At 40.8% G+C, this 26038-nt stretch overlaps 1 protein-coding gene across 1 annotated transcript in view; it reads right to left on the reverse strand.

The window, feature by feature from the left end:
- Window positions 1–12861: 12861 nt before the first annotated feature.
- LOC126458244 (protein O-mannosyl-transferase TMTC4-like) overlaps window positions 12862–26038 on the reverse strand; it is a 148038-nt gene continuing 134861 nt past the window's right edge. Inside the window, exons 12-13 of the mRNA XM_050095143.1 lie at window positions 15143–15325; window positions 12862–13388 (exon numbers count right to left, since the gene is read on the reverse strand). Of these exons, the coding sequence (XP_049951100.1) occupies window positions 13195–13388; window positions 15143–15325 (377 nt within the window). The 3' untranslated portion in view covers window positions 12862–13194. The remainder of the gene's footprint in view (window positions 13389–15142; window positions 15326–26038) is intronic.

The raw sequence follows: 26038 nt of genomic DNA on the forward strand, positions 1-26038 counted from the left end.
CCCACCCATTTCTTAACCAAGCCATACCAAGACCTTATTGTATTCAATCAATAGTACACCAAAAAACCCTATATTTAGTAGATCCTGTGACGGGAGAAGAAAAGGAAATGTATAATGTTAAGGATATAAAATGATATGTACAAAACTCCCAGGGACGTTGACGTTCCTGTCAACGGATGGAGTGACGTCCGCGGGTTCCCGGGTTCGGTGCTACTTCCACATTAGTTTTCCTTCACCGAACTCTCTTCAAATCTTTGACCATCCTGCAATCTATTTATAGCCCTTAAGCTTTCCTATCATATTAACATTAAAAGAGACCAATTATGACTACATGATTATGACTAATTTAAGGAGTCACAATAAACAGTAACCTCTAAGCATGAGATAAAACTAACAGGGTAACATTCTAACAAGAGATATAATATGATGGTACTGTTTAGGAAGAATGATACCTAGATGACATAAACTGAACATGTGTATGAAATATAAAGTGAAGTGTATAACTGAATAACTATTTGATTATAGTGTATATAATTTCTATTTTTATAGAATGTTTTATATTTTTTGTGTAGTGTGATGTGATTGGGGAGGATTTATATCTAATTTTGAAAGGGGTGGGTAGCATAAGCACAGTGATGACCTACACACTGCGCCCTTCATACAACCCCCACAAACAAGTGTGACTGGTTCTTCATCATTTTCCATTCCATAGGAGTTGCGAAGATCTTTTCTTTGGACACTTCAAAGGTGACGGTGAGAATGTCCATTCTGCAGGAGACGCCGAACACATACCTCCTCCGGCTTCTCACTTAAGTACCGGTGAAGTGGGGATCCTGGGGAAGGGGGGGTGGGAAGGGGTTCCTGTCTTCGGGGCTGTCTTCTTTCTTTCTTTCTTCAATCTTAGCAACCAATTCTTTTATTTCCTTTCTTACTTTTCATATACTTCTATCGCTGAAGTCCTTCTCTTTTCCATGATTTCTAAAAATCTTCAACTAAGAACCTTAGTGGGCTGAAGAATCAGGAGGCACGATCACACTTCCACACTTAAACAATTAAATACAAAGATGCAGACAAGTAATACACAGGGAGATGTAACAACCGTCACAGATAAGGGGGGAGGTAGTGCTCAGGAAGGGCTCGAGCACATGTGCTAAGTAATGATGGTTGCACATCTCAAGTGAAATGGTATAGTAAGCTTAAGCTAAAGGAACAAGGGGGGACGAAGTATATATCCACCTATGTTCATAGCTATAGTAGTACAAAGTAATATGAATGGAGATAAAAGGAAATAGATATTAAGCCAGAGGTATCGAGTCAAATAAATTTCTGATGAATAATAGGATTGTGCAGACCAAATAGCTCGATGAAAGGAAATAAAGTTACAACCATTTACGAAACATATTTAGTTATTAAGGCTATATAAGTGAGCTGTAAGCAATGAACAAGCGAAGAATTTAAGCTGCAGAGGAGTATGAAAGAGGTAAGACTATGAATCATTGTTAGAGAAGATAGGGAAGGCACATCTGATATAGATGAAATGAGAGAAAGAGAGGCAGGTAGGCAGACCCAGAGGAGGCTGACTATACTGTGCGGGCAGGGGCACCAAGAAGGGGATTGACCTGTACCATAGTTTAGTATAAATGGAAGGGGCGTACCTACCCAAGGATGAGGAAGAAGATGTTTTCATAGTATCAACCCTTACGTAGATTGGAACCCAAAGGGAAAGGGTGGTATAGTGACCTGAGATTGTAGTGGAAAGTTTCTCCTGGTAAATTTGAATTCTAAAATTTTTTTAAATAGAAAAGACAAGTCCTGCACGAGGAGATAGGAAAAAGAGAAAACCCCTGTACAACAAATTTTTTTCAGACCCGGAAAACTGGTAAAATGGAAATGTCGTGTGACGAAGGCCTCCCGTCGGGTAGACCGTTCGCCTGGTGCAAGTCTTTCGATTTGACGTCACTTCGGCGACTTGCGCGTCGATGGGGATGAAATGATGATGATTAGGACAACACAACACCCAGTCCCTGAGCGGAGAAAATCTCCGACCCAGCCGGGAATCGAACCCGGGCCCTTTGGATTGACAGTCTATCGCGCTGACCACTCAGCTACCGGGGTGGTTATTATTGCAACAGCTTCTTAAAAAAAAAGTAAAGGGAGGGATTTATTTTGGCTCAATCCTGGAAGCAAGAGTACATAAAACTATTGGAAATAGCTAATATTTGTTGTACTATTAGTTTATCATACTACTATGTTTATGAAAGATATTACAAACAGCTTAATGAAATACTGGAGATGGAAGAGAGTTTTTGTACCTAATGTTTTTATGTAGTACAAAGTAACAAGATAAGTGTTAAGAAAAAAATTATTAAAATATATGTTGTGAGCAAAATAATGAATGTTCGAGCTAAGGGGATGGATATGTAGTGCCCCCAGAATTTTACGAAAGTCTGGAGACACTTGTGTTCCAGCCGTTTCGAACACGTGTTATTTTAAAGCAGGGTGTAAGGATGAGCATGGGATACTGCACCCATTTATTGTTTGTGCATGCGAAACTGGAAGGGAGATAATTCGTTGGTACTGGCAAGTGTTCAGCGTGACCTGCCAAGAATAATTACATACGGCCCAGAAGCTCCGTGGCCGGCTGCAAAGAGTAATGTAGCTTTGTATTGTTGAAAAACAAATGGAGTGACTCGAGATAATGACTGTTTATTAGACATTGAACTGCTATTGAGAGTACGTGGACTGGACGTGGATAGTCGCCACAATAAAAGCTTATGTATTAATTGTGTTAAAAAATGTGTAATTAACTGATTCTGGGTGTCCGGTAATGTGTGAGCTTACGTCATAAACTTTAGTTGTTTTTTTGTACAAAGTGGAAATAAACATGTTCTGGTGCATTGAATGATATTCCAAGAGTAGCGTATTTTTTAAATAAGAAGAGAGAGAGCGATAGAGTGAAAATTTCCCCTTCCTAGCAGTGAAACTTTTGGAGAAGCGTCCAGCATTAGCAGAAGACATCGGCGCTGCAATAATACAGAACCGGCATTCTTCAACAAGTAAGTCCATGAAAATGCTAAACATTACACTGGGCCACCGCAGTACGCGTGCAGCATCACTTCTAGTGATAATCAAGGTCCATGCTGTCTGGCGCGGATTAGAAACCCGTGGCACTCGGCACCAGAGTTTTCTCCTCTGCTATCAAATTGGCAATTATCTCTCGCCAGCCAAATTCTCGAACAACTCTAACAATTCCGGACTGAAAATTACCTAACTGCCAACCCAAAGAACCTTCAAACAATCTGTCATCAAGCGACAGTTCGCACATATGCTCAACTTCTGTCCATTCAGCATGAGATTCGAGGAGCTCAACTTCTCCATCATTTAACCTTAAGGGTTGTCTATGTTGCTTATCTCCATCAAATATGAACAAAAAAGCAACGTCACTCTCTCGCTATTCGCTTCCTCTAGTGGTTCTGCTATTGCAACATTAACATTTCTATCCATATGCCAGATTCCACATTTGCCCTTGGATGCCATAGCTCCCACACTCTTTGACTAAATGAGATATTACTACTTTTATTGCCCTCAGGTCTCCAAACAATCAAGCTATTCCATAAGTTCGCTCGCCTCCTGCACTTAACATGGTGTTTTCATTATCTCTGACATGCTCCTGGTGCTGCTGATGGCCTGTCTGCTGCTTGTATTCTTCCCTGTGCAAGGGACCCCCTACTGCTGTTCTTCTCTCACTCTTCCTACTGTATTCACTGCGCACGCATCCACTGTCACCTGTGTCCAGCCAGCACCAGCTGACTCTCGCCCCTCCAGTGCACCTTGCCAAGTGTCGAGGTCACCTCTTACAGCCTCAAAAATGGCTCTGAGCACTATGGGACTTAACTTCTAAGGTCATCAGTCCCCTAGAACTTAGAACTATCTCATCCTAACTAACCTAAGAACATCACACACATCCATGCCCGAGGCAGGATTTGAACCTGCGACCGTATTGGTCACGCGGTTCCAGACTGTAGCACCTAGAACCGCATGGCCACCCGGGCCAGCTCTTACAGCCTCTTCGTTCTTTCCTTCCACTTCTCCCCCCACCAGCTCACACAAGAACACCCGTTTCTATATGGGCCCTTCTTGTGAGCTGTCTCCAGTCGGTCCACCACTAAGACACTATTTAGTTTAAACTCTCTCCTCTCTCTCCCTATGCCTGTCTCTTGCATTCTGAGCATGAACACCTCTCCCAACAAATCTTACCAGCTGTACGTCTTCTTGCATCGAAAGCCACTGCGACTGAGATGATTAGCGTTGCACAAATGTAAATGCTGGAGTCTCTCTAAGAAACTCACATATTTTTCATAGCTGACCTGTGGTGCTGCTACCGGTTCCTTCCTCACATAAAAAGGCAACATCCACTCTATCCCAGCGGCAAACAATTCGACTGCCATACCTCCATCTATGTGCTTTATGCGGCGCCACCGCCAATCACAAAACTGTTTCATAGTACCACACTCTGCTTGGTACATCCTGCCTCCCCAAAAATCTACTAACAATTGTTGCTGAATTTCTCCAGACCAATATTCTTCTAAAAACCTTTTCTTAAAATCTGTGAGATCTTTGCAGTCCAGAGCTACCTCATCAGCCCACTGAAAGGCATCACCCTTTAAGTGACCCACTACATACGAAATTTGCTCTCATTCTGTCCAGTACTCTGGCATTACCCCATCAAATTCGTTAAGGAATACTTTAGGATTAATGGTTCCCTGTGGCTCAAAGGCACTAAACTTATGACATTGAATACAAGCTGCTTCTGCTGAATTACTCGACGAAACCTGGCCTGCCCTTGTGTCCAGTTTAGCAATTGCTTGCTCATTTTGCATTATTCGAGCATCCATCTGCTGATTATGTATCTCTTGATGTTTCCCAAATGAGTCACATGTTGCTCGACTAGCTGCCAATGCCTGAATCATATCCTTAACATGCACTTAAAACTAGTATCTTATTCAGATCTTATCTTACCACTTATAATACCCACTTCCATATTCATTTTCGCTTTAAAATTCCTCTGTTTAACTCCCAACTCAGTTGTGAAGTTTTCATATGCAGTAGCATGCTCAACCAATGTTTTGATTACTTGATCTAACCCTTCTTGTGCCCTTTAGCACATTCCTTCTTCACTTGGTCCAGCTCAGTACCCGCTTTAGATACTACTTGTTGTAGTTTAATGCCTACTTGCTGCTCCAATTGCAATTTACACCGGGTGAACTGCTCAGCGATGTACTTCTTCACCTCCTTATGCAAATTCGACACTTCCAATGCAATACTGGAGTTTACTTGTTCATTACCTTGCTTAATATCTTTACTGATTTCTTCCTGAAATTTCGTCAAGGTTGCAAGAAGTGACAGCAAGAAGACATTTGTCTCTTCCCCTGGTACTGTCGAGATCATCTGGTCTACTACTGATTCTGACCTGCCTTGAGTAGCCTCAACCCCTTCAGAGATTGAAACACTCAAGTTAATAGTGGCACCTCTTTCCTCTGTTCGGTCTCTACTTTGCTATCAACCGCCAATAAAATAGTCATTGAATGCAGATCGGGGCTAAACACCTCTGCTCTGTCTAATTCCCTCATTTTAACAACCTACTCAGTATCACCTTTGGCTTTCCCTGCTATGCTACCTTTATCCTGCACAGCCATTCTCTTTTCTAAAGTTAACACACTGTTCAACAGTTGGTATAGCTTTTGGTTTCTTAGCTTTCGACAATTTTTCCGACGTACTGCCTGTTTGCTGCATTACGCACCGTCCACTTTGTGCAGAGCTTCTGCACCGGCTTCACCCTCATGTGGTCTGTTGTCCACTGATCTTCTGCTTCCACCATGCGCTGGCGCCATTCCTCTTTGCGCGGCTGTTCATCATGCCCAATTCAAGGCTACTACGCAACCCTTTTGGACCGGTATTGTCACCATGTACTAAGCGTGCAAGCCAAACTACTGAGCCACTCTGCTGCTGCAATTACTTACAGTGCACTATCCTACTATAACGCTTATACTTTTGCATAAATTACTTCGTACTAGTCAGTGATGCATCTCCGTTTACTCGTTTCAAGGCTGATCACACTTGTAACACTTCCCTAGGCCTATGCACCACTTTGTAGCATCCTCTGCAGAATGACATACCCTAACTTCTACATCTACATCTACATCTACATCTACATCCATACTCTGCAAGCCACCTGATGGTGTGTGGCGGAGGGTACCTTGAGTACCTCTATCGGTTCTCCCTTCTATTCCAGTCTCGTATTGTTCATGGAAAGAAAGATTGTCGGTATGCCTCTGTGTGGGCTCTAATCTCTCTGATTTTATCCTCATGGTCTCTTCGCGAGATATACGTAGGAGGGAGCAATATACTGCTTGACTCCTTGGTGAAGGTATGTTCTCAAAACTTCAACAAAAGCCCGTACCAAGCTACTGAGCGTCTCTCCTGCAAAGTCTTCCACTGGAGTTTATTTATCATCTCCATAATGCTTTCGTGATTACTGAATGATCCTATAACAAAGCACACTGCTCTCCATTGGATCTTCTCTATCTCTTCTATCAACCCTATCTGGTGAGCAATACTGCACACTGCTCTCCATTGGATCTTCTCTATCTCTTCTATCAACCCTATCTGGTGAGCAATACTCAAGCAGTGGGCGAACAAGTGTACTGTAACCTACTTCCTTTGTTTTCGGATTGCATTTCCTTAGGGTTCTTCCAATGAAACTCAGTCTGGCATCTGCTTTACCGACGATCAACTTTTATGATCATTCCATTTAAAATCACTCCTAATGGCTACTCCCAGATAATTTATGGAATTAACTGCTTCCAGTTGCTGACCTGCTATATTGTAGCTAAATGATAAAAGGATCTTTCTTTCTATGTGTTCGCAGCACATTACACTTGTCTACGTTGAGATTCAATTGCCATTCCCTGCACCAAGCGTCAACTCGTTGCAGATCCTCCTGCATTTCAGTACAATTTTCCATTGTTACAACCTTTCGATATACCACAGCATCATCCGCAAAAAGCCTCAGTGAACTTCCGATGTCATCCACAGGGTCATTTAGGTATATTGTGAATAGCAACGATCCTACAACACTCCCCTGCAGCACACCTGAAATCACTCTTACTTCAGAAGACTTCTCTCCATTGAGAATGACATGCTGCATTCTGTTATCTAGCAACTCTTCAATCCAATCACATAATTGGTCTGATAGTCCATATGCCCTTACTTTGTTCATTAAACGACTGTGGGGAACTGTATCAAACGCCTTGCAGAAGTCAAGAAACATGGCATCTACCTAGGAACCCGTGTCTATGGCCCTCTGAGTCTCGTGGACGAATAGCGTGAGCTGGGTTTCACATGATCGTCTTTTCCGAAACCCATGCTGATTCCTACAGAGTAGATTTCTAGTTTCCAGAAAAGTCATTATACTCGAACATAATATGTGTTCCAAAATTCTACAACTGATCGACGTTAGAGATATAGGTCTATAGTTCTGCACATCTGTTCAACATCCCTTCTTGAAAACGGGGATGACCTGTGCCCTTTTCCAATCCCTTGGAATGCTACGCTCTTCTAGAGACCTATGGTACACTGCTGCAGGAAGGGGGGCAAGTTCCTTCGTGTACTCTATGTAAAATCTTATATCGTACTGGACCCCTTGGACTGCCTGTTATGGTAAGTAGTAGACTTACAGGGGTGCGTGGCAGGTCCTCTTTGTGACTTACCTGTGCGGTGGCAGCATAGTCAGCCTCCGCACTTTCTCGACCTGTAATCTTACCTGCACCTACCTGCAGTTCAGCTGCTCATACGTTATTCAGCATCCTGTAGATTCTGGAATTAGCAAATACACTACTGGCCATTAAAATTGATAAAACACGAAGATGATGTGCTACAGACGCGAAATTTAACTGACAGGAAGAAGACACTGTGATATGCAAATGATTAGCTTTTCGGAGCATTCACACAAGGTTGGCGCCAGTGGCGACACATACAACGTGCTGACATGAGGAAAGTTTCCATCCGATTTCTCATACACAAATAGCAGTTGACCAGCGTTGCCTGGTGAAATGTCGTTGGGACGCCTCGTGTAAGGAGAAGAAGTGCGTACCATCATGTTTCCTACTTTGATAAAGGTTGGATTGTAGCCTATCGCGATTGCAGTTTATCATATCGCGACACTGCTGCTCGCGCTGGTCGAGATCCAATGACTGGTAGCACAATATGGAATCGGTGGGTTCAGGAGGGTAATACGGAATGCCGTGCTGGATCCCAACGGCCTCGTATCACTAGCAGTCGAGATGACAGGCATCTTATCCGCATGGCTGTAACGGATCATGCAGCCATGTCTCAATCCCTGAGTCAACAGATGGGGACATTTGGAAGACAACAACCATCTGCACGAACAGTTCGACGATGTTTGCAGCAGCGTGGACTATCAGCTCGGAGACCATGGTTGTGGTTACCCTTGACGCTGGATCACAGACGGGAGCATCTCCGATGGTGTACTCAACAACGAACCTGGGTGCACGAATGGCAAAACGTCATTTTTTTTGGATTAATCCAGGTTCTGTTTACAGCATCATGATGGTCGCATCCGTGTTTGGCGACATCGTGGTGAACGCACATTGGAAGCATGTATTCGTCATTGCCATACTGACGTATCACCCAGCGTGATGGTATGGGGTGCCATTGTTTACATGTCTCGTTCACCTCTTGTTTCGCATTGACGGCACTTTGAACAGTGGACGTTACATTTCAGATGTGTTATGACCCGTGGATATACCCTTCATTCGATCCCTGTGAAACCCTACATTTCAGCATGATAATGCACGACCGCATGTTGCAGGTTCTGTATGGGCCTTTCTGGATACATAAAATGTCCGACTGCTGCCCTGGCCAGCACATTCTCCAGATCTCTCACCAACTGAAAACGTCTGGTCAATGGTGGCCGAGCAACTGGCTTGTCACAATACGCCAGTCACTACTCTTGATGAACTGTGGTATCGTGGTGAAGCTGCATGGGCAGCTGTACCTGTACACGCCATTCAAGCTCTGTTTGACTCAATGCCCAGGCATATCAAGGCCATTATTATGGTCAGAGGTGGTTGTTCTGGGTACTGATTTCTCAGGATCTATGCACCCAAATTGTGTGAAAATGTAATCACATGTCAGTTCTAGTATAATATATTTGTCCAATGAATACCCATTTTTCATCTGCATTTCTTCTTGTTGTAGCAATTTTAATGGCCAGTAGTGTAAGTACAATTAGGATTTTGGAGAGGAATTCCGGTGCTACTAAAGAATGCAATGCAGCTCTGATAAAAGCAATTTTATTCGAGAGACTCGATGGCCTCAAAATCCTTTGATACAATTTATTACAAACAAGTTGCAAAATCTTAGTTTGCATGCCAGAACCAACCAGATAGCAGTCAGACGGATATGCCCCTCAAAGTGGGTTTAAGATCATTGTCAGATACTGATTGCCTTTGGTTGTTGTCTCAGTCAGGCTAATTCCAATTTTCATCTTTTTAATATCATTCATTCAGCTGCCACACAGGTCTTTTAGTGCACAAGGCCAGGATCTTGTATTACTGGATGCCACGGAACTCTGTCTTTACTTACACTTTATACTCCACATAAAAATGAGCATGATCATAACCAATTGGTCATAATGATCATTGGCAGAAAACAAAAACAGAATTTGCAACAGCAGGAGTGAGCACAGCAGTTGACTTACTGTGTTCAATGACTGTTGTGTTGTTGCATGCAATAAGCTTTGCTCTATTAACTATTTGCGTCTATACCTCAGTAATTGTCACATATCACATCATTCACAGTCAAAATAACAGCATCACCTATGCGAACATTACGTTGTCACGGTCTTGCGCAGATTTTGCCAAAAAGCAAAGCTTCATTGGTAATCTTGTGGGAGCACAACTGCCGGCCATCCATACTGCTCCCCAGTCTAACCGCTAGTCCTCAACCATGGCGAGCTGTGCGCTCCTTCTCCCCCACTAAACCGCTTGTGACGTCAGCCACCATCTCTGCCCTTAAAACAGACACATTTTACCTTATACTTTCCCTATTGGTTTCTGTGCAAATACACTTTTGATTTACACTCTTCTGCAAATTTTACTCAGGCCCTCTGCTCTAATTTAAAGTTTTCTCAAATGAATTACTTTTTTACCCTTTGGCAGCCTCTGGTTGGACCAGTCCACCTTCTCCACCACAAGGGGATGGCTTTTCTGTGTCCTTCCACCTTCATGTTGTTGCTGGCCTACCGTGCCCGAATCAACTCTTACTGTAACCCTTCAGTATGCTACCTTGGCTCTAGCCGTCTGTCTATCTGCCATCCAGCTGCATTCTAATTGGTGCTTGCTTAATTAGAAACTCCAGAAGTTTAGTTCTTTTTCATTATTATTAAAACTATTGCCTATCTGGAGCGTGGTCATTCTTGCACAACACATTGCCACGTTTCAATCTGAGTCGGAGGGTTGGTAAAAGGAACCAATTATTAATTTATTCCAGTTGTCAAGTAAAAATTCCACCCATACTAACTCACAGGAACTGTCTACTTCAATTTCACTACAAGGTAAACTACTACTGTCAGCAATAAACACTACAGCACCAACTGTATTTAATCTATCTTTTATGAACGTGGTTAGGTCCTTCGTAAAAATATCATCTGAATTTAGTTTTAGCTTTAGCCACCTCTCTGCATGTGTAACACCTATCAGCCATCTAAATTGCCATAGTGTTAATTTTTTGGGCTGCCAATTTCGGCAATATACAGTGTCATCTTCAGGCCCCCTGACTGACATGAAGGAAGACTCCCACCTTTGGTCCAGCATTCAATGACTGGTATCCATAGATTTCTACTTGAGGCAGTGATCAAGTGATTTTGGAAGTGAGCACTGTCTCAAGTAGAAATCTACAGATACCAGTCATTGAATGCTCAGCCCTATTTTTGACTGGACCAAACATGGGGATCTTCCTACACATTGGTCAGGGGGCCTGAAGATAGCTTATTGTCAAAACTGGTAAAAAAAAAAAAAAAAAAAAAAAAAAAAAAAAAAAAAAAAAAAAAAAAAATATGGAAATTTAGATGGCAGATAGGTGTTTGATTTGACATCCTGTTTCACAAGATGGCCGAAAGCAACACTGGTAGCAGATGTCTCAGTAGAAACTGTGGGAAAAGTGTTAGCTGGTGACTGGTTCACACATTTCTGATTTACACAATTGATCATGACAGATAACTTTGTCACTTCGAGTCACAACTCTTCGTGGAAGTAATGAATATCTGTGGCTGCAACCATCTACATACAACCAGTTACCAGCTTTCAAGTAATGGGGTGCAGGAAAGGTTTCACTGTTAAAGGCAGCACTTACGTACTACAAGGTGACATGAACCAAGGCATTACCACTCGTAGTATTAGGCTTGCTTGCAGCAGTGAAGGAAGATATACTAAATTCACTGGCACACTTGCTTTATGGTGAATGGTTGTGAATTGAAAACTAATAACACCAGCGACACCCTGAGCTGCGCAAGAGCTGAGAACAGAATTTGAGCACATGAGACAGTTATAAGAAGTGTCACCCATAAGGCATGGGGACAGAAGGGACTTGCAAACATGCCCCTTTGTCTGGCTGCCTGATGACACTGTGCGACTGCCACTACAACTGCCTTTTGTGGTTCCTCATACAGTAAAACGAAGGATATATTTTTACAGTAGACATAAATGGGAAGCAAGAGACAGTAACAGTTGAATGGTTGAAACCATGTTACCAGTGTACGGATGGAACATTATGATGTGAACAGGCAAAAAACACACCTACTAGCAACAACTTGCTGACAGCAGCAACTGGAGTAGACAATCACTTGGCAGAGAAAACCTCAGAACAGGAAGAAGACACTCTGGTGCAGCAACCACAGGTTTTTATCACCAGGGCAGGCTGTTGTATCAGCTCCAGTACCCCTACATACCTGTGGCACCAAGTATTTGTTTGTTTTTTTCTTCTTTTTTTTTTAAAGGGGCGTATAGGGGGGAGGGGGGGGTGTAATGATAGAAGCATATAAATGGCAAGTGTATGATGCAGTAGATGATGATAGCTGGTTGCAGTATGGAATTATTATTATTGTTATTATTATGGAACTTTTGTCCTTGTTATTTTTTTATGATGGAACTTTTGTCCTTGTTATTTTTTGATTTTCCTTAGTGTTTTGTTGATTGATTACATGAATAAGGTACAAAAAGATTACTTACCTGTTTCTTTCATTTGCTATTATTATTCTCACCAAACACTCAGTGATTTGTGTATACCTTCCACTGCTCGTTCCTAGGTCAAAAACTAGTTCACATTCCAAATTGGTACTGTTAGAGCAGTACAGCACTAATAGCAAAATGTGAACACTGTTGCCATTTGCAGTATTAATATTATGGAATATCCAAATCTGATGTTCATAGATAAAGAAGATTACATTTGACCACAGCAAAACTGATTGCTAACTCCTGCATTTCTATTATGACAATACAAAAACTGTAAAGTATGATGGATATATTCTTTATCATCAACATAGCAGATGGCAGTGTTAGAACAGTTCTAGTGCATGTCTGGCTTTAATGACAGTATTCATCATATTTTAATAATAGTATACATTATAAAATTTTGGATGGGACTATAATCACTGATGTGAAGACAGATAACTGGGTGGGATCTGTTCAAAATTTATGTGCCACTTTTTGGGTTGTTAGCGCTGAGTGAGTGTTAAAACATACAATATTAGGATGAATGGAAGGGGAAATACATTACAACTGGTTAACACAATCCCAGCCTTTATTTCTAGTAACCAAACATTCGTTCTCCAGGAAGATTTGTTGGATCCACAGCACAACAAAGCAAGTCACAGCTGTAACTATTTATAAAAACAGATAAAAAAGACTAAACCTATCACTGACAATCTTGTATTATCACATTTGGTTACTGCATGAAACATCTACAAGGGCAGTGACAACAGATATATTTCATTGTTATAACAAACTGTGAGGACTCCAGGAATAATCACTTTTCTGATTCCACACATGATTCAGTTACAATGAGAACATAATTAATTAATCCAGTCTTTTCTTGATATTAAAAAAAATGACATTGTCAAGCATTACAGGTATTTACCTCTTTCTTTCCCTTTTTTGTCTGTTTAGCAAGTGAATAATCTTGTTTTGAACGAAATGTACGGACCACATTCAGATTATCTATTGTACTTTGCATTGTAGGGTCTATGGCCAGCGCTATTTTATACAACGTTTCTGCCTTTGGGTACTTCTTCCAGCGATGGTATAAAACTCCTGAGGAGAAATATGTATGTGAATACAAAATGAAAATGAATTCATGGAGTACATTCAAGTATCACAGTTTCATAATGGAATAAATTAGTATCAAATAACATGAAAATATATTAAACACAACTGTCAAATATAGCTATCTACAAAGCTACACTTAAAAGTTTGTGAGCAAAAATATTTCATTCCCTCTCCTACCACTGCCACGCTACACTGTTGTTGTTGTCGCCATCACTGTGGTCTTCAGTCCAAATATTAGTTTTATGCAACTCTCCATACTGATCTATTCTGTGCAAGCCTCTTCATCTCCAAATTACCACTGCAACCTACATCCATTTGAACTTGATTATTGTGCTCCTCCTTCCACAATTTTTACCCCCCACACCTCCAACTATTACCATACTGATGAGTCCTTGATACCTTATCAACCAATCCCTGCTTTGAGTTATGTTGTCCTACAAATTTCTTTTTTTCCATATTCCATTCAGTACCTCCTTTATTACACTATCCACTCATCTAATCTTCAGAATTGTTCAGTAGCAACATATTTCAAAGGCTTCTATTTTGTTCTGGTGTAAACTGCTTACCATCAACATTTCACTTCTGTACAATGCTACACTCCAAATAAATACTTCCAGAAAAGGCTTCCTAACATTTACATTTATATTAGTTGTTAAAAAATTCCTGTTTTTCAGAAATGCTTTCCTTGCTACAGCCAGTCTGTGGTTTACATCTTTTCTGCTTTGGACATCATCAGTTATTTTGTTACCTAAATAGCAAAACTCATTGACTACTTTTAGTGTCTCATTTGCTAATCTAAATCCCCAGCAAAGCCCGATTTAATTTAACTACATTTCATTAACCCCCCCTTCTTTTTTACTTTTGTTCACCTTATAACCTTTCAAGACCCTATCCATTCTGTTCAGCTGCTCTTCCAAGTCCTTTCCTGTCTCTGGCAGAATTACAGTGCTATGAATATACAGATGAAAAGTAATGCAGTAGTGGAAAAAAAAATGGATTAATAACCAGTTGACACAACATGTCAAGCTTGAATAGAAAATTTAAAAAATTTAATCAGCAGAGCTACAGCATAATAATCTACAGATCCCATGATGATGATACAAGTTCTGAAAAATGATAAAAGAAATTAAAAAAATTATAGTTCTACTATTTCACCAAATTTTACTTGGCTCTTCTGGGTGTAAAATTGAAAAATCTTCTACATGTCAATCAACACTGCCAACTTAAAAGTGAGAGTTATATTAGCACAGATGATTCTCTATTTTACGCTTAGCAATTTTCTTTCTAAAAAGATTCTCAAACTTATGAAATCATTGTTTGTCATATAGAAAAGTGAGTCATTCTCAGTTTTATGATGAGATAAAAGACATCTTTTTTAATGCAGTGTCATATGGAATTTGTAACATCATTCTTTAACTTGTAATTACTTTACAATCACATTGGCAAAATGTATAAAAATTAACTCTTTTAAAACTATATTCAGAACACAATGTTTGTTGAAAACATCAGAGGTAGGGAATTTCTCACTTACTATATTTTTTCTAGTCTGTAAGAGACTTTTTACATCTTTATAAGTTTCACCTCGCTGTTGCTCATTTCTGAACTGTAAAACTGAACTAGAAAAACTGATGGAGTTAATGAATGAGGGCAAGTCCATGTAATGATTTAATAATAACAGATGGAACAAGTGTGAAAACTGTAGAAATGATTATATAATAAGGGAAGACATTAGCACTTACCTAAATTTGAGTAGTACAAGGCATTATTTGAATCAAAGTGAATTGCCAGCTGGAAATGTTTTTCAGCTTCCTCATATTTGCCAGACTTGCCCAGAGTATTTGCCAGACTAAAATGCAAAGATGGCTCATGTGGAAGATGCGAAAGGGCTGACTGCCCCACAACTTCAGCTTCAGTAATATTGCCTAGTAAAAGGAAACCACAAATGTAACCACACCATGAGTAATTCGGTCTCAACATTATTTTAAAAAGTTCAATTTTCAGCTAATTATCAAGAATGAATGTCAGTGGTGCAATTATTTTATCTAAGACAAACATTTGAATTCCATCCATATATTCCATTACAAACTGCATTTTTCTTTCAACTTCACAAACTAAAATTAGCCACACACTGTTCTCATTAAACCTGACACAGGCACACCTATGTATACAGAGCACCAACCGCAAATTACATTGCCTTGTACTGTTCCATTGTTATTTCACCATTGTGAGCAAGTACCTATTAATTCATTATTTCTTGAGCTAACATAGTGGTTAGTTGTATTGTCATACATCCAAACAATCAGCAGTAATATAAAATAAACAGCGAACTAGCTGAGAAAAAATTGATGATCTGTGCTAGAAAATGACTCAGATTAGAAGGTAGCAGCACAATCCCACAATGAGGGTGTTGTCTACGAGATAATTAGTAAGCAAATAAACAGTTGGCTGGGGTCTGAAGCAAATGCTCTGTTTAATGCATTAGGTGGGTCACTACTGTGGGGTAACTCTCGTACATGGAAAATATCGTATTCATGATCCATGGAACTAGTATTAATCTAATCTAATCTAATCTGAGCGATATAATGAAGAATCATTTTATTATATTTTAATTAAACAGTGATTTAGCTCATATAATGTAAGTTTATTTTATCATTCTTTAATTAAACTAAGATTAAACTGTGATTTTGCTCAGATGTTTACCTTGGTAACATAAAGACAGGTATTCTTTCTATGTGTACAAAGTACGCCGCATGCCCTTTCGTGTTATGAAAGAGGGTACTGCTAGAGGACTCCCTGAAACTACTTGAGAGCCATTTCGATGAAGACACAGTGGAATTATTCCAGCATGTGCTCACAACCATGTATTCCCAGTGTGGGGGTAAGTTTTATGAACAGGTGGATGGAGTTGCTATGGGATACCCACTGGCACCATGTATCGCTAACCTCTACATGGCATACTTCGCGGATATCGTCTTGGAAACAGCACGCCTTAAACCCAAGGTCTTTTATCAGTGCGTGGACAATACTTTCATGTTCTAGCCACACGGTGAGGACACTCTAAAAAATATTATCTACCATCTGAACAGCATACATGAGAACATCAAGTTCACAATGGAATTAGAAGAAAATGGGTGCTTACCCTTCCTCTATGTCATAATAAAGAAAAAAACATATGGAATACTGTGACACTTGACTACCAAAAGAAAACACACACAGTTCTGTACCTCAACACCAACAGCTGCCACTACCCAGCACAACAGAAATCTGTGTTCACAACACTTGTCCGCAGAGATCATGAAATTTGCGACAAGGACAGTTTACCTACTGATATGCAGCACCTGAACAAAACCTTGCAGAAAAATGGCTACACTGAAACACAGATTACACGCACTCTCAAGTTGGCCAAGAAGAAGAAGGAGGACCTTCAGGAAGGAAGAAGAGGACAATAAGGGCCTGGCGTTCCTCTTGTATGTGGGCCCACTCACGGCAAAGATTTCCAGGATAGTGGAGAAGAACAAGCCAAAACCATCTTCCATCCTCCAGCAAAAATCAGGAATATGGTGGGCTCAATGAAGGACATCCTGGGTCTAAGAACACTGGCTTTCTACAGCATTTGATGTGATTTAGAAAACAATATATCGGACAGACACAGCGTTGCATCACACAACACTTCCCTGAACACATGAGAAGCGTTCGCCTTGGACAAAAGGCAAAATCTGTGGTAGCGGAGCACAGCTTTAGTGAAGAACACATGTTTCAGTTGGAACAAACCAGTATGATGTGTAGAGTGAATAGTTTCTAGGAGTCTATTATTAAAGAGACAGTGGAGCTGTGAGTCAATGACAACCTGGTCAACTGGGATAGTGGCTTCCAATTTAGCACCGTGTGAGACACGACATTAGCAAGAATACGAAAGAGTGCACCAGTGGAGATAGCACAGTGGCAATTGATGGAATAAACAGGCTGCACCGAGATGAGATGCTGAGACAAGACACCAAGACCCACTGGCCACCAGCTCTCCCTCCCCCCCCCCCCCCCCTCCACCCCATCTGCTGCCGCACCGATTCCACTTGTGCTTGATTGGTCCGACTGGCATCATGTATGCAGAGAAGCCTGTGGTCCAGCAGCTATAAAGACCTGGATGAGACATGAACCTGACACTTCACCTGAAAATGGCAAGTAAGAAACTTGCTGAAACGTTGCCAGAGTATGATGCATCGACACAGCTGTCAACCTGAGAAGATTTTATCATCGAGATTCACTGAAAAAGCCTGCATTCTCATATGTGCACTGTTCTTTCAAGGCTTCTCCATACTCAAAATTAAAACACAAAACTTTAGGCATCACAAGTGCTTGTAAAGATTAAAGCTAATTTTTAGGGTTCCATACCTCAATCAGTATAAACGGAATCATTACTGGATTGCTTTGTTGTCAGGTCATCAGTCTGTCTGTCCGACTGTTAACAAACCTTTTCCTCACAAATGGGTAGACGTATCAAGCTGAAATTTATGTCACATACCCTGGTCTATAGTCCATTGTTAGCGTAAAAAATTGAAGCTTCTAAACTAGTGCAATCAAAAGATCCAGCAATTAATGTCACATATTTTAATACTCCAAAAGTCAATCATCAAAACTTCTAGGGTACTTCCTGTTGGCCTAGAATCATGAAATTTGACAAAACAGAAGATTTCATAGTGCAAAGGAAAAAAGTCTGAAAACAGTAAATTTGTAATTATATCACACAATTTTTTTTGTCATTTCTCATCTGACTCTTGTCTGTTAGTCTGCTTGTTAAGGCCCTTTTTCTCAGCAATGAGTACATGAATCGAGTTGACATTTATGTCACATACTAAGGTCTATAGGCTCTTGGTGGTGTAATAAATATAAGCTTCTAAGTCAGTACTATCAAAAGTTATGACCATTTAGGTCACATATTTAGATACAAACTCCCTCATCAAACCATACAGGGTGCTTCCCATTGGCCTGGAATCATGAAATTTGGCAAAAAGTAAGGTTTCACAGTACAACCAAAGGAAAAAAAAGTCCAAAAATTGTAAGTTTGTAATTATTTCACACGGAAAAAAAAAAAAAAAAATTCTGGCATGTTGTGTTATCAGACTGACTTGACTGTTCATCTGTCAGTTAAGACACCCTTTTTCTCAAGAACAGTATCAAGTTGAAATTTTAGTCACATACTAAGGTCTATGATCCCTTGACAGTATAATAAACATAAGCTTTGAAGTCAATGTAATCAAAAGGTACAGTCATTCATGTCACATAATTTGATATTCATAAATTCAGTCATCAAAAGCTATAAGGGTCTTCCTGTTGATCAACAATGATGAAATTTGGCAAGAAGTACCTTTTCACAGTATAATAAAAGGAAAACATCTGACAAATTTTAATTTGTAATTATATAACATGAAAAAAGTATTTCTTTTGTCATTTGTTGTCTGATGTCCAACTTGAAATTAAAACAGTCAGTAGTTCTGCATTCAGGCTGACTGAGTCATAATGGTGAAAGTCAAACATCAGGCAAGGAATGACTTTATTGCTCGTATGATACACTTCGGAATCTGTCCATCATCAGATGTCCATGAACACAGTCTATGAATGTTTGTTTTACATACAACTTGAAATGCCATATCTACTTGCAGCAATTACTTCTGGATATCTAATGATGGATAAATTCTGAAATTCATCATATGAGCAATAAAGTCATTTCTTGCCTGGTGTTTGACTTTTGCCTTCCTCAATGCAGTCAGCCTGAATGGAAAACTACTGATTATAATAATAATGGTCACCTGCCTCTTGCATGACATTATGTCACATTTATATTATTGAAATTAAAACATTTTCGAAGTCATGGAATCTCTGGATCTTGCCAGTATCAGTGTCAATAACAGGCAAAAATGGTTGAGACTGTGAATTCCCAGAATGGATGAACTTTCTATATACATAATTAAGTTTGTACAGAACCCTCAGTGCACGAGCCCTACTCACCCCTGGCCAATTATTTAATATCTGCATAAAAAGTAAATATTTTATTACACTACTGACCATTCAAACTGCTACACCAAGGAGAAATGCAGATGATAAACGGGTATTCATTGGACAAATATATTATACTAGAACTAACATGTGATTACATTTTCATGCAATTTGGGTGCATAGATCCTGACAAATCAGTAACCAGAACAACCGCCTCTAGCCGTAATAACAGCCTTGATACATCTGGGCATTGAGTCAAAGAGAGCTTGGATGGCGTGTACAGGTACAGCTTCTACGTAATACCACAGTTCATCAAGAGTAGTGACTGGCATATTGTGACAAGCCAGTTGCTCGGCCACCATTGACCAGACATTTTCAATTGCTGAGAGATCTGAAGGATGTGCTGGCCAGGACAGCAGTCGAACATTTTCTGTATCCAGAAAGGCCCATACAGGATCTGCAACATGTGGTCGTGCATTATCCTGCTGAAATGTAGGGTTTCACAGGGATCGAATGAAGGGTAGAGCCACGGGTCGTAACACATCTGAAATGTAACGTCCACTGTTCAAAGTGCTGTCAATGCGAACAATAGCTGACCAATATGTGTAAACAATGGCACCCCATACCATCACGCCAGGTGATACACCAGTATGGCAATGATGAATACACGCTTCCAATGTGCGTTTATCGCGAAGTCGCCAAACATGGATGCAACCATGATGATGCTGTAAACAGAACCTGGAGTCATCTGTAAAAATGACGTTTTGCCATTTGTGCACCCAGGTTTGTCGTTGAGTACACCACTGCAGGCGCTCCTGTCTGTGATGCAGCATCAAGGGTAACTGCAGCCATGGTCTCCGAGCTGATAGTCCATGCTACTGCAAACATCGTTGAACTGTTCGTGCAGATGGTTGTTGTCTTGCAAACGTCCCCATCTGTTGACTCAGGGATTGAGACATGGCTGCATGATCCATTACAGTCATGCGGATAAGATGCCTGTCATCTCGACTGCCAGTGATACGAGGCCATTGTGGTCCAGCACGGCGTTCCGTATTACCCTCCTGAACCCACTGATTCCATATTCTGCTACCAATCATTGGATCTCGACCAACGCGAGCAGCAGTGTCGCGATATGATAAACTGCAATCGCGATAGGCTACAATCCGACCTTTATCAAATTCGGAAACGTGATGGTACGCATTTCTCCTCCTTACGCGAGGCATCACAACAACATTTCACCAGGCAACGCCGGCCAACTGCTGTTTGTGTATGAGAAATCGGTTGGAAACTTTCCTGATGTCAGCACATTGTAGGTGTCGCCACCGGCACCAACCTTGTGTGAATGCTCTGAAAAGCTAATCATTTGCATATCACAGCATCTTCTTCCTGTCGGTTAAATTTCACGTCTGTAGCCAGTCATCTTCGTGGTGTAGCAATTTTAATGGCCAGTAGTGTACATTATTTACAAAACATGTGATCAATTGTGATATGTTCACATATCTCCAATGCAAATTACATTCAAAATCCTGTTATGCCTTGTATCGTTAAACATAAAAAAAGGTCACAATATTTCTCTAAATAACTAAAACCATCTTTCACTGAAGGAAAGATTACTTCATTGTCCAATATAACAGAGTGAAATGGTAAGCTAATGTAATGGATGTATTACACAAAAAAAGAGTAATTATGAACTATATTATTACTTTTTATTATACTCTAATTGTTAACTACATTTGCCTGATAATGGATACATAAATGTATGCTAATATAAGTTCTACACTCATTGCACTACACAGGTTCTCTCATCAGTGTGGTGTAAAAAAATTTCTGGCCACATGTCATTTTGTACTAAAACTTCCTATCACTGTGAGCAAATCATCTTTAGACTTCTGCACAAAATTGTAGTAATTATATTTTATCTCTGTTTACAATAGAGGACTTCCCACCACTCTCATCCTCTTAACTAACCAACTAAACCCATCCAAACAGACCTCAGAAGGCCCAACAGTACTGACCAACAGCTGTATCATCCTCAGCTGGTAGGCATCACTGGAAGTGGAGAGACACAGGATCAATGGAGTCAACACACCACTCTCCTGACCGTTCTCAGGTTTCATGACCGGAGACGCTACTTCTCAATCAAGTAGCTCCTCAACTGGCCTCACAAGGACTGAGTGTGCCCTGCTTGACAAAAGCTCTTGTCAGACCAGACAGAAATCCAACCAAGTGCTAACCAAGCCTGACAGAGTTTAACTTCAATGATCTGATGGGAACTGGAGTTTCCACTGTGGCAAGACTGTTGGTCCCTCATCCTCTTGTAACAGTATAATTATTTTCCACGTATGGAAGAAAATAAAGCTACTAATTCATCATCTACCTGTATTAACATGACATGATGTGCTGTGATGTGATGTAATGTAATGTGTATCTCACTTTGCGAAGATGGGCAGAAGAAGATACAATTGCCGAAACTTAAAAAAACCACATTCTATTTAAACCTTTAAATGCAGAAAATGACTTAAGCAACAACCTTTACGCAATCACATAATGTCAAAATACTGTCTCCCACTACAGCCAATGGCTCTACACTGCAGCAATGTGATGCATGTAATCAGTAACTGACAAATTTTATACTCATAAAACAAAAAGTTCTGGCAGAATGTAAATAATTTTGGAGTCTAGGAGACCACTCACCAAATGGTAGAAGTGTGGAGTTGCTGTCAGGTGCACATAAAAATAATTAAAACTGGCTAGATACATTGTGCTGGCTGAACACACAATGTCAGGATAGCAGTTTAGCAATGAGACCGATGTGAGGTATTGTGTCGGGTGGGGTGGGTAGAGGGAGGCAGAGGCAGCTAGCAGGAGGAGGAGGTAAGGTGTAGTAGCTGATAGCTCACAGGGAGGCATCTAGCGTAGAGGTTAGCGATTAAGACACAGAGGCATCAGAACCAAAGATTTCATGCAGTGCACAATGATGAGCACTTGAAGGCATGGATTGGGTGGTGGTGACAGGACAGAGGAAAGGGAGACTGTTGGGTGGAGGTCCTGAGTGCATGAATGCAGTGAGTTAGCAGAGACTGTGGCCAGGAGGATTCAGGGAGCGAAGGGTATGTTGCAAGAATAGCTCCTATCTCCACATCTGGTGCTCTGGGTAGGTTCTAGATGCCATAGGTTGTGAAGTAACCATTGACTATGAGCATGTTGTGCTCAGCAGTATGTCCTGCCACTGCTTTGTTAACTCTGTTCTTTGTTAAAGTGTGGCAGTGTTCACCCATTCTGGTGGGTAGGCACGCAGTGGCCATGCCCATATAAATTGCTGTGAAGAACTTGCAGTAGAGCCAGTGTACAACATGGCTACTTTCAAAAGTGTCCCTGCCTCCAATGGGATAAGATACGCCTGTGACAGGACTAGATTGGGATACGCTGAGCAGACGAATTCAGCAGGTCTTGCAACTGGAGCTTCCACAGGGATATGATTCATGTGGCAAGGGGGTAGGAGTGAGAATGGCATAAGTATGGACCAGGATGTTTTGTACATTGGGTGGGCAGCAGAATACCACTTTAGGGTGGGTCAGATGTGGGATGCCCTTCATTTCTGGACAGTCCACCCCCAGTAGCTGAGTGGTCAGCGTGACAGACTGTTAATCCTAAGGGCCTGGGTTCGATTCCCAGCTGGGTTGGAGATTTTCTTCGCTCAGGGACTGGGTGTTGTGTTGTCCTAATCATCATCATTTCATCCCCATTGGCGCGCAGGTCGCCGAAGTGGCGTCAGATCGAAAGACCTGCACCAGGTGAACGGTTTACCCGACGGGAGGCCATAGCCACACAACATTTCCATTTCCATTTCTGGACACAGTGATTGATAGTCAAAGCTCTCTTGAAGCATATGGTTCAGTTGCTCTGGCCTGGGGTGAGATTGTGTGATGTGGAGGACACTCCTTTGCAGCTCCTTCTTGGGGTGGTGGAAGGATTAGGTGTAAGTGAGGATATGGTATGGAAAATCTGTTTGTGGACCAAGTGTGGAGAGTAGTACCTGTCTGGAAAGGCTCTGTGCAATTTTCAGCATAAAAATTGTGGTGTCACCGCCAGACACCACACTTGCTAGGTGGTAGCTTAAATCGGCCGCGATCCATTTAGTACATGTCGGACCCGCGTGTCGCCACTGTGTAATCGCAGACCTAGCGCCACCACCAAGGCAGGTCTCGTGATACGAGAGAGCACTCGCCCCAGTTGTACGAGAACCTAGCTACCGACCAGATGTACGAAGCCTTTCTCTCTCATTAGCCGAGAGACAGAATAGCCATCAGCTAAGTTAATGGCTACGAACTAGCAAGGCGCCATTAGCCATACAGTGATTGTACTTAAAGTCTTCTGTGTATCGTCAAGATCGATGTACCACAAGGAATGAGTAAAGTTAAGTATTAAACCTGCTCCGTACTTTTCTTCCTAACATTAATTACGTATCCTGTTCCAGTACTTCACGCCCGTCTGCGTTAGTATAGCTTGCCTTTTCAGCCATCTCAACTTCACGGTGTCGGCCCAGCTACCGACACAACAAAAATTACTGCAGATGGAAGGGGATGCAGTTGCCAAAATGCAGGTGCTGTGGATAGTTAGTTAGCTTGTTATGGACAGAGGTATGGAATGAATCCATCAAGAGGTGAAACTGAATCCATCAAGAGATGAAGATCAAAGTCCAGGAAGGTGGCATTGGAAATGTGGATAGTTACTAGCCATAAGTTTTTTTTAGATATAATGAAGACTTCAACAAGAACTCTCTGCAGATATATACAAACATGACGAGAATTTTCCCATGGTACCACAATCAATGATCAGGGCCATGGTAGATGGTGAGCCTGAAAATACTGTTCTATATGCCAGAACTTCTGTAAATGTGGTGTTGCCAAGTTTTCTTCAAAAAATAATGGAGCAGAAGAAGTTACCTATATTCCAGGTTAGCAACTGCAAGGTTATTGGAGTTAATGGCACAAAATAAAAAATAAAAAAATGGTTCAAATGGCTCTGAGCACTATGGGACTTAACATCTGTGGTCATCAGTCCCCTAGAACTTAGAACTACTTAAACCTAACTAACCTAAGGACATCACACACATCCATGCCCGAGGCAGGATTCGAACCTGCGAACGTAGCAGTCGCGCGGTTCCGGACTGAGCGCCTGAACCGCTAGACCACCGTGGCCGGCTGGCACAAAATCCCGGAGCATAAGAGTGCAGACAAGGATGATGAATTTCAGTAGGGAATGTAGTGGATGCATACAAGTTCCTAGTTCTTAATGGATTAATTGTAAACTAGACATTGGGACTGAGCTCTTTCTAGGAAAAGGAAACGAAGTTCAACTTTTCAGTGGGCCACATCTTATTCTGGATTCATAGAGCTACAATCTGAATGAATGAACGAAGCAAGATGAGAGTCACTGAAGATACGTATATGAAACCAGCTTCATCTTGTCTATGATCAACACTCCAAAACCCAAAATGTTCCTGTCACAGAAATCACTGAGCTTAATACGTCACAGGGGCAGCAGTTGGCAAATTTCCTAGTGCAAATTATAAAGTTTTTGAAGAACAGCCAGGCATAATTAAAGGCCGCATATACCATATAGAGGTGTTTTCTTACCAGACTTCCTGCCATACTTTATACTCAATTCCCTGGCCTCAATGGAAGCCTGTCAATGATGAGATTATGAGGATGTTACAATGGACCTTTTTTTTTTTTTAAAAAAAAGAGACTTGCATGAATCTTATTCATGAGTTCACGAGTGGAAGACAGAGATTTCTTCACAGACCTTTTGTGAACTTTTGTTTCGAGAAATGAAGAATAACTGTGATATGTGTCAACCTACACACTAGTGATTTATACTTTTATATTACACAAGTTGCATTAATATGTGCAGTTTTTCAAATTTTGTCATTCTGCTTAGAAAATATATTCCTATTGTTGTATAATGTCATTAATGAATGCTTTTCCCTGAAATGGATTTCCTAAGTAAAAATTAATACTCTGTGTTACATGAATTTTATTTGTGATAAGGAATCTCCAGGAGAGGAATTATCATTTTTTAAAGTAATTAAACAATTTTCTTTGCTTTTATTTGAGAATTTGTAGGCTCAGTAAACTGAGCAAATGTTAGTTTAATTTCATCCAATAGTTCACAGTTCCCTAATGTTACAGGAACTGATCATTTAATTACTCCATAACAAGAATAATTTAAGATTCTTAGATCTAGATTTTGCTCTAGTGTCTAAAAACATGGGATGGTACAAGTGAGCAGTTTGTCTTGACTGATGTGTAGTGCTATGCACACCATTCCATCTTCGTTACTTGAAAGGATAAAACATGAGCTGAATGTAGTTTGCTTCAGAATTATTTTTTTCCAGCTATGTAAAGATTAAAATGATACTATGGAACTGTTATTTAGAGAAGTGAGGGAGTGAGTGGTTTTGTGTGTGTGTGTGTGTGTGTGTGTGTAAAAACATTTTTAATTGAACATGAATATTTAGCTTATGGTTTGTGATGATTTGTGGAACTCTTTTAAGTATCAGCGGAAACATATCGCCCCTTTAATCTGTGTGAGACACCAAACCAATGCTGTACATTGAATTATTGGATAAAATGCAACAT

The sequence above is a fragment of the Schistocerca serialis genome, chromosome 2 (assembly GCF_023864345.2).
Source record: "Schistocerca serialis cubense isolate TAMUIC-IGC-003099 chromosome 2, iqSchSeri2.2, whole genome shotgun sequence".
NCBI classification, from domain to species: domain Eukaryota; kingdom Metazoa; phylum Arthropoda; class Insecta; order Orthoptera; family Acrididae; genus Schistocerca; species Schistocerca serialis.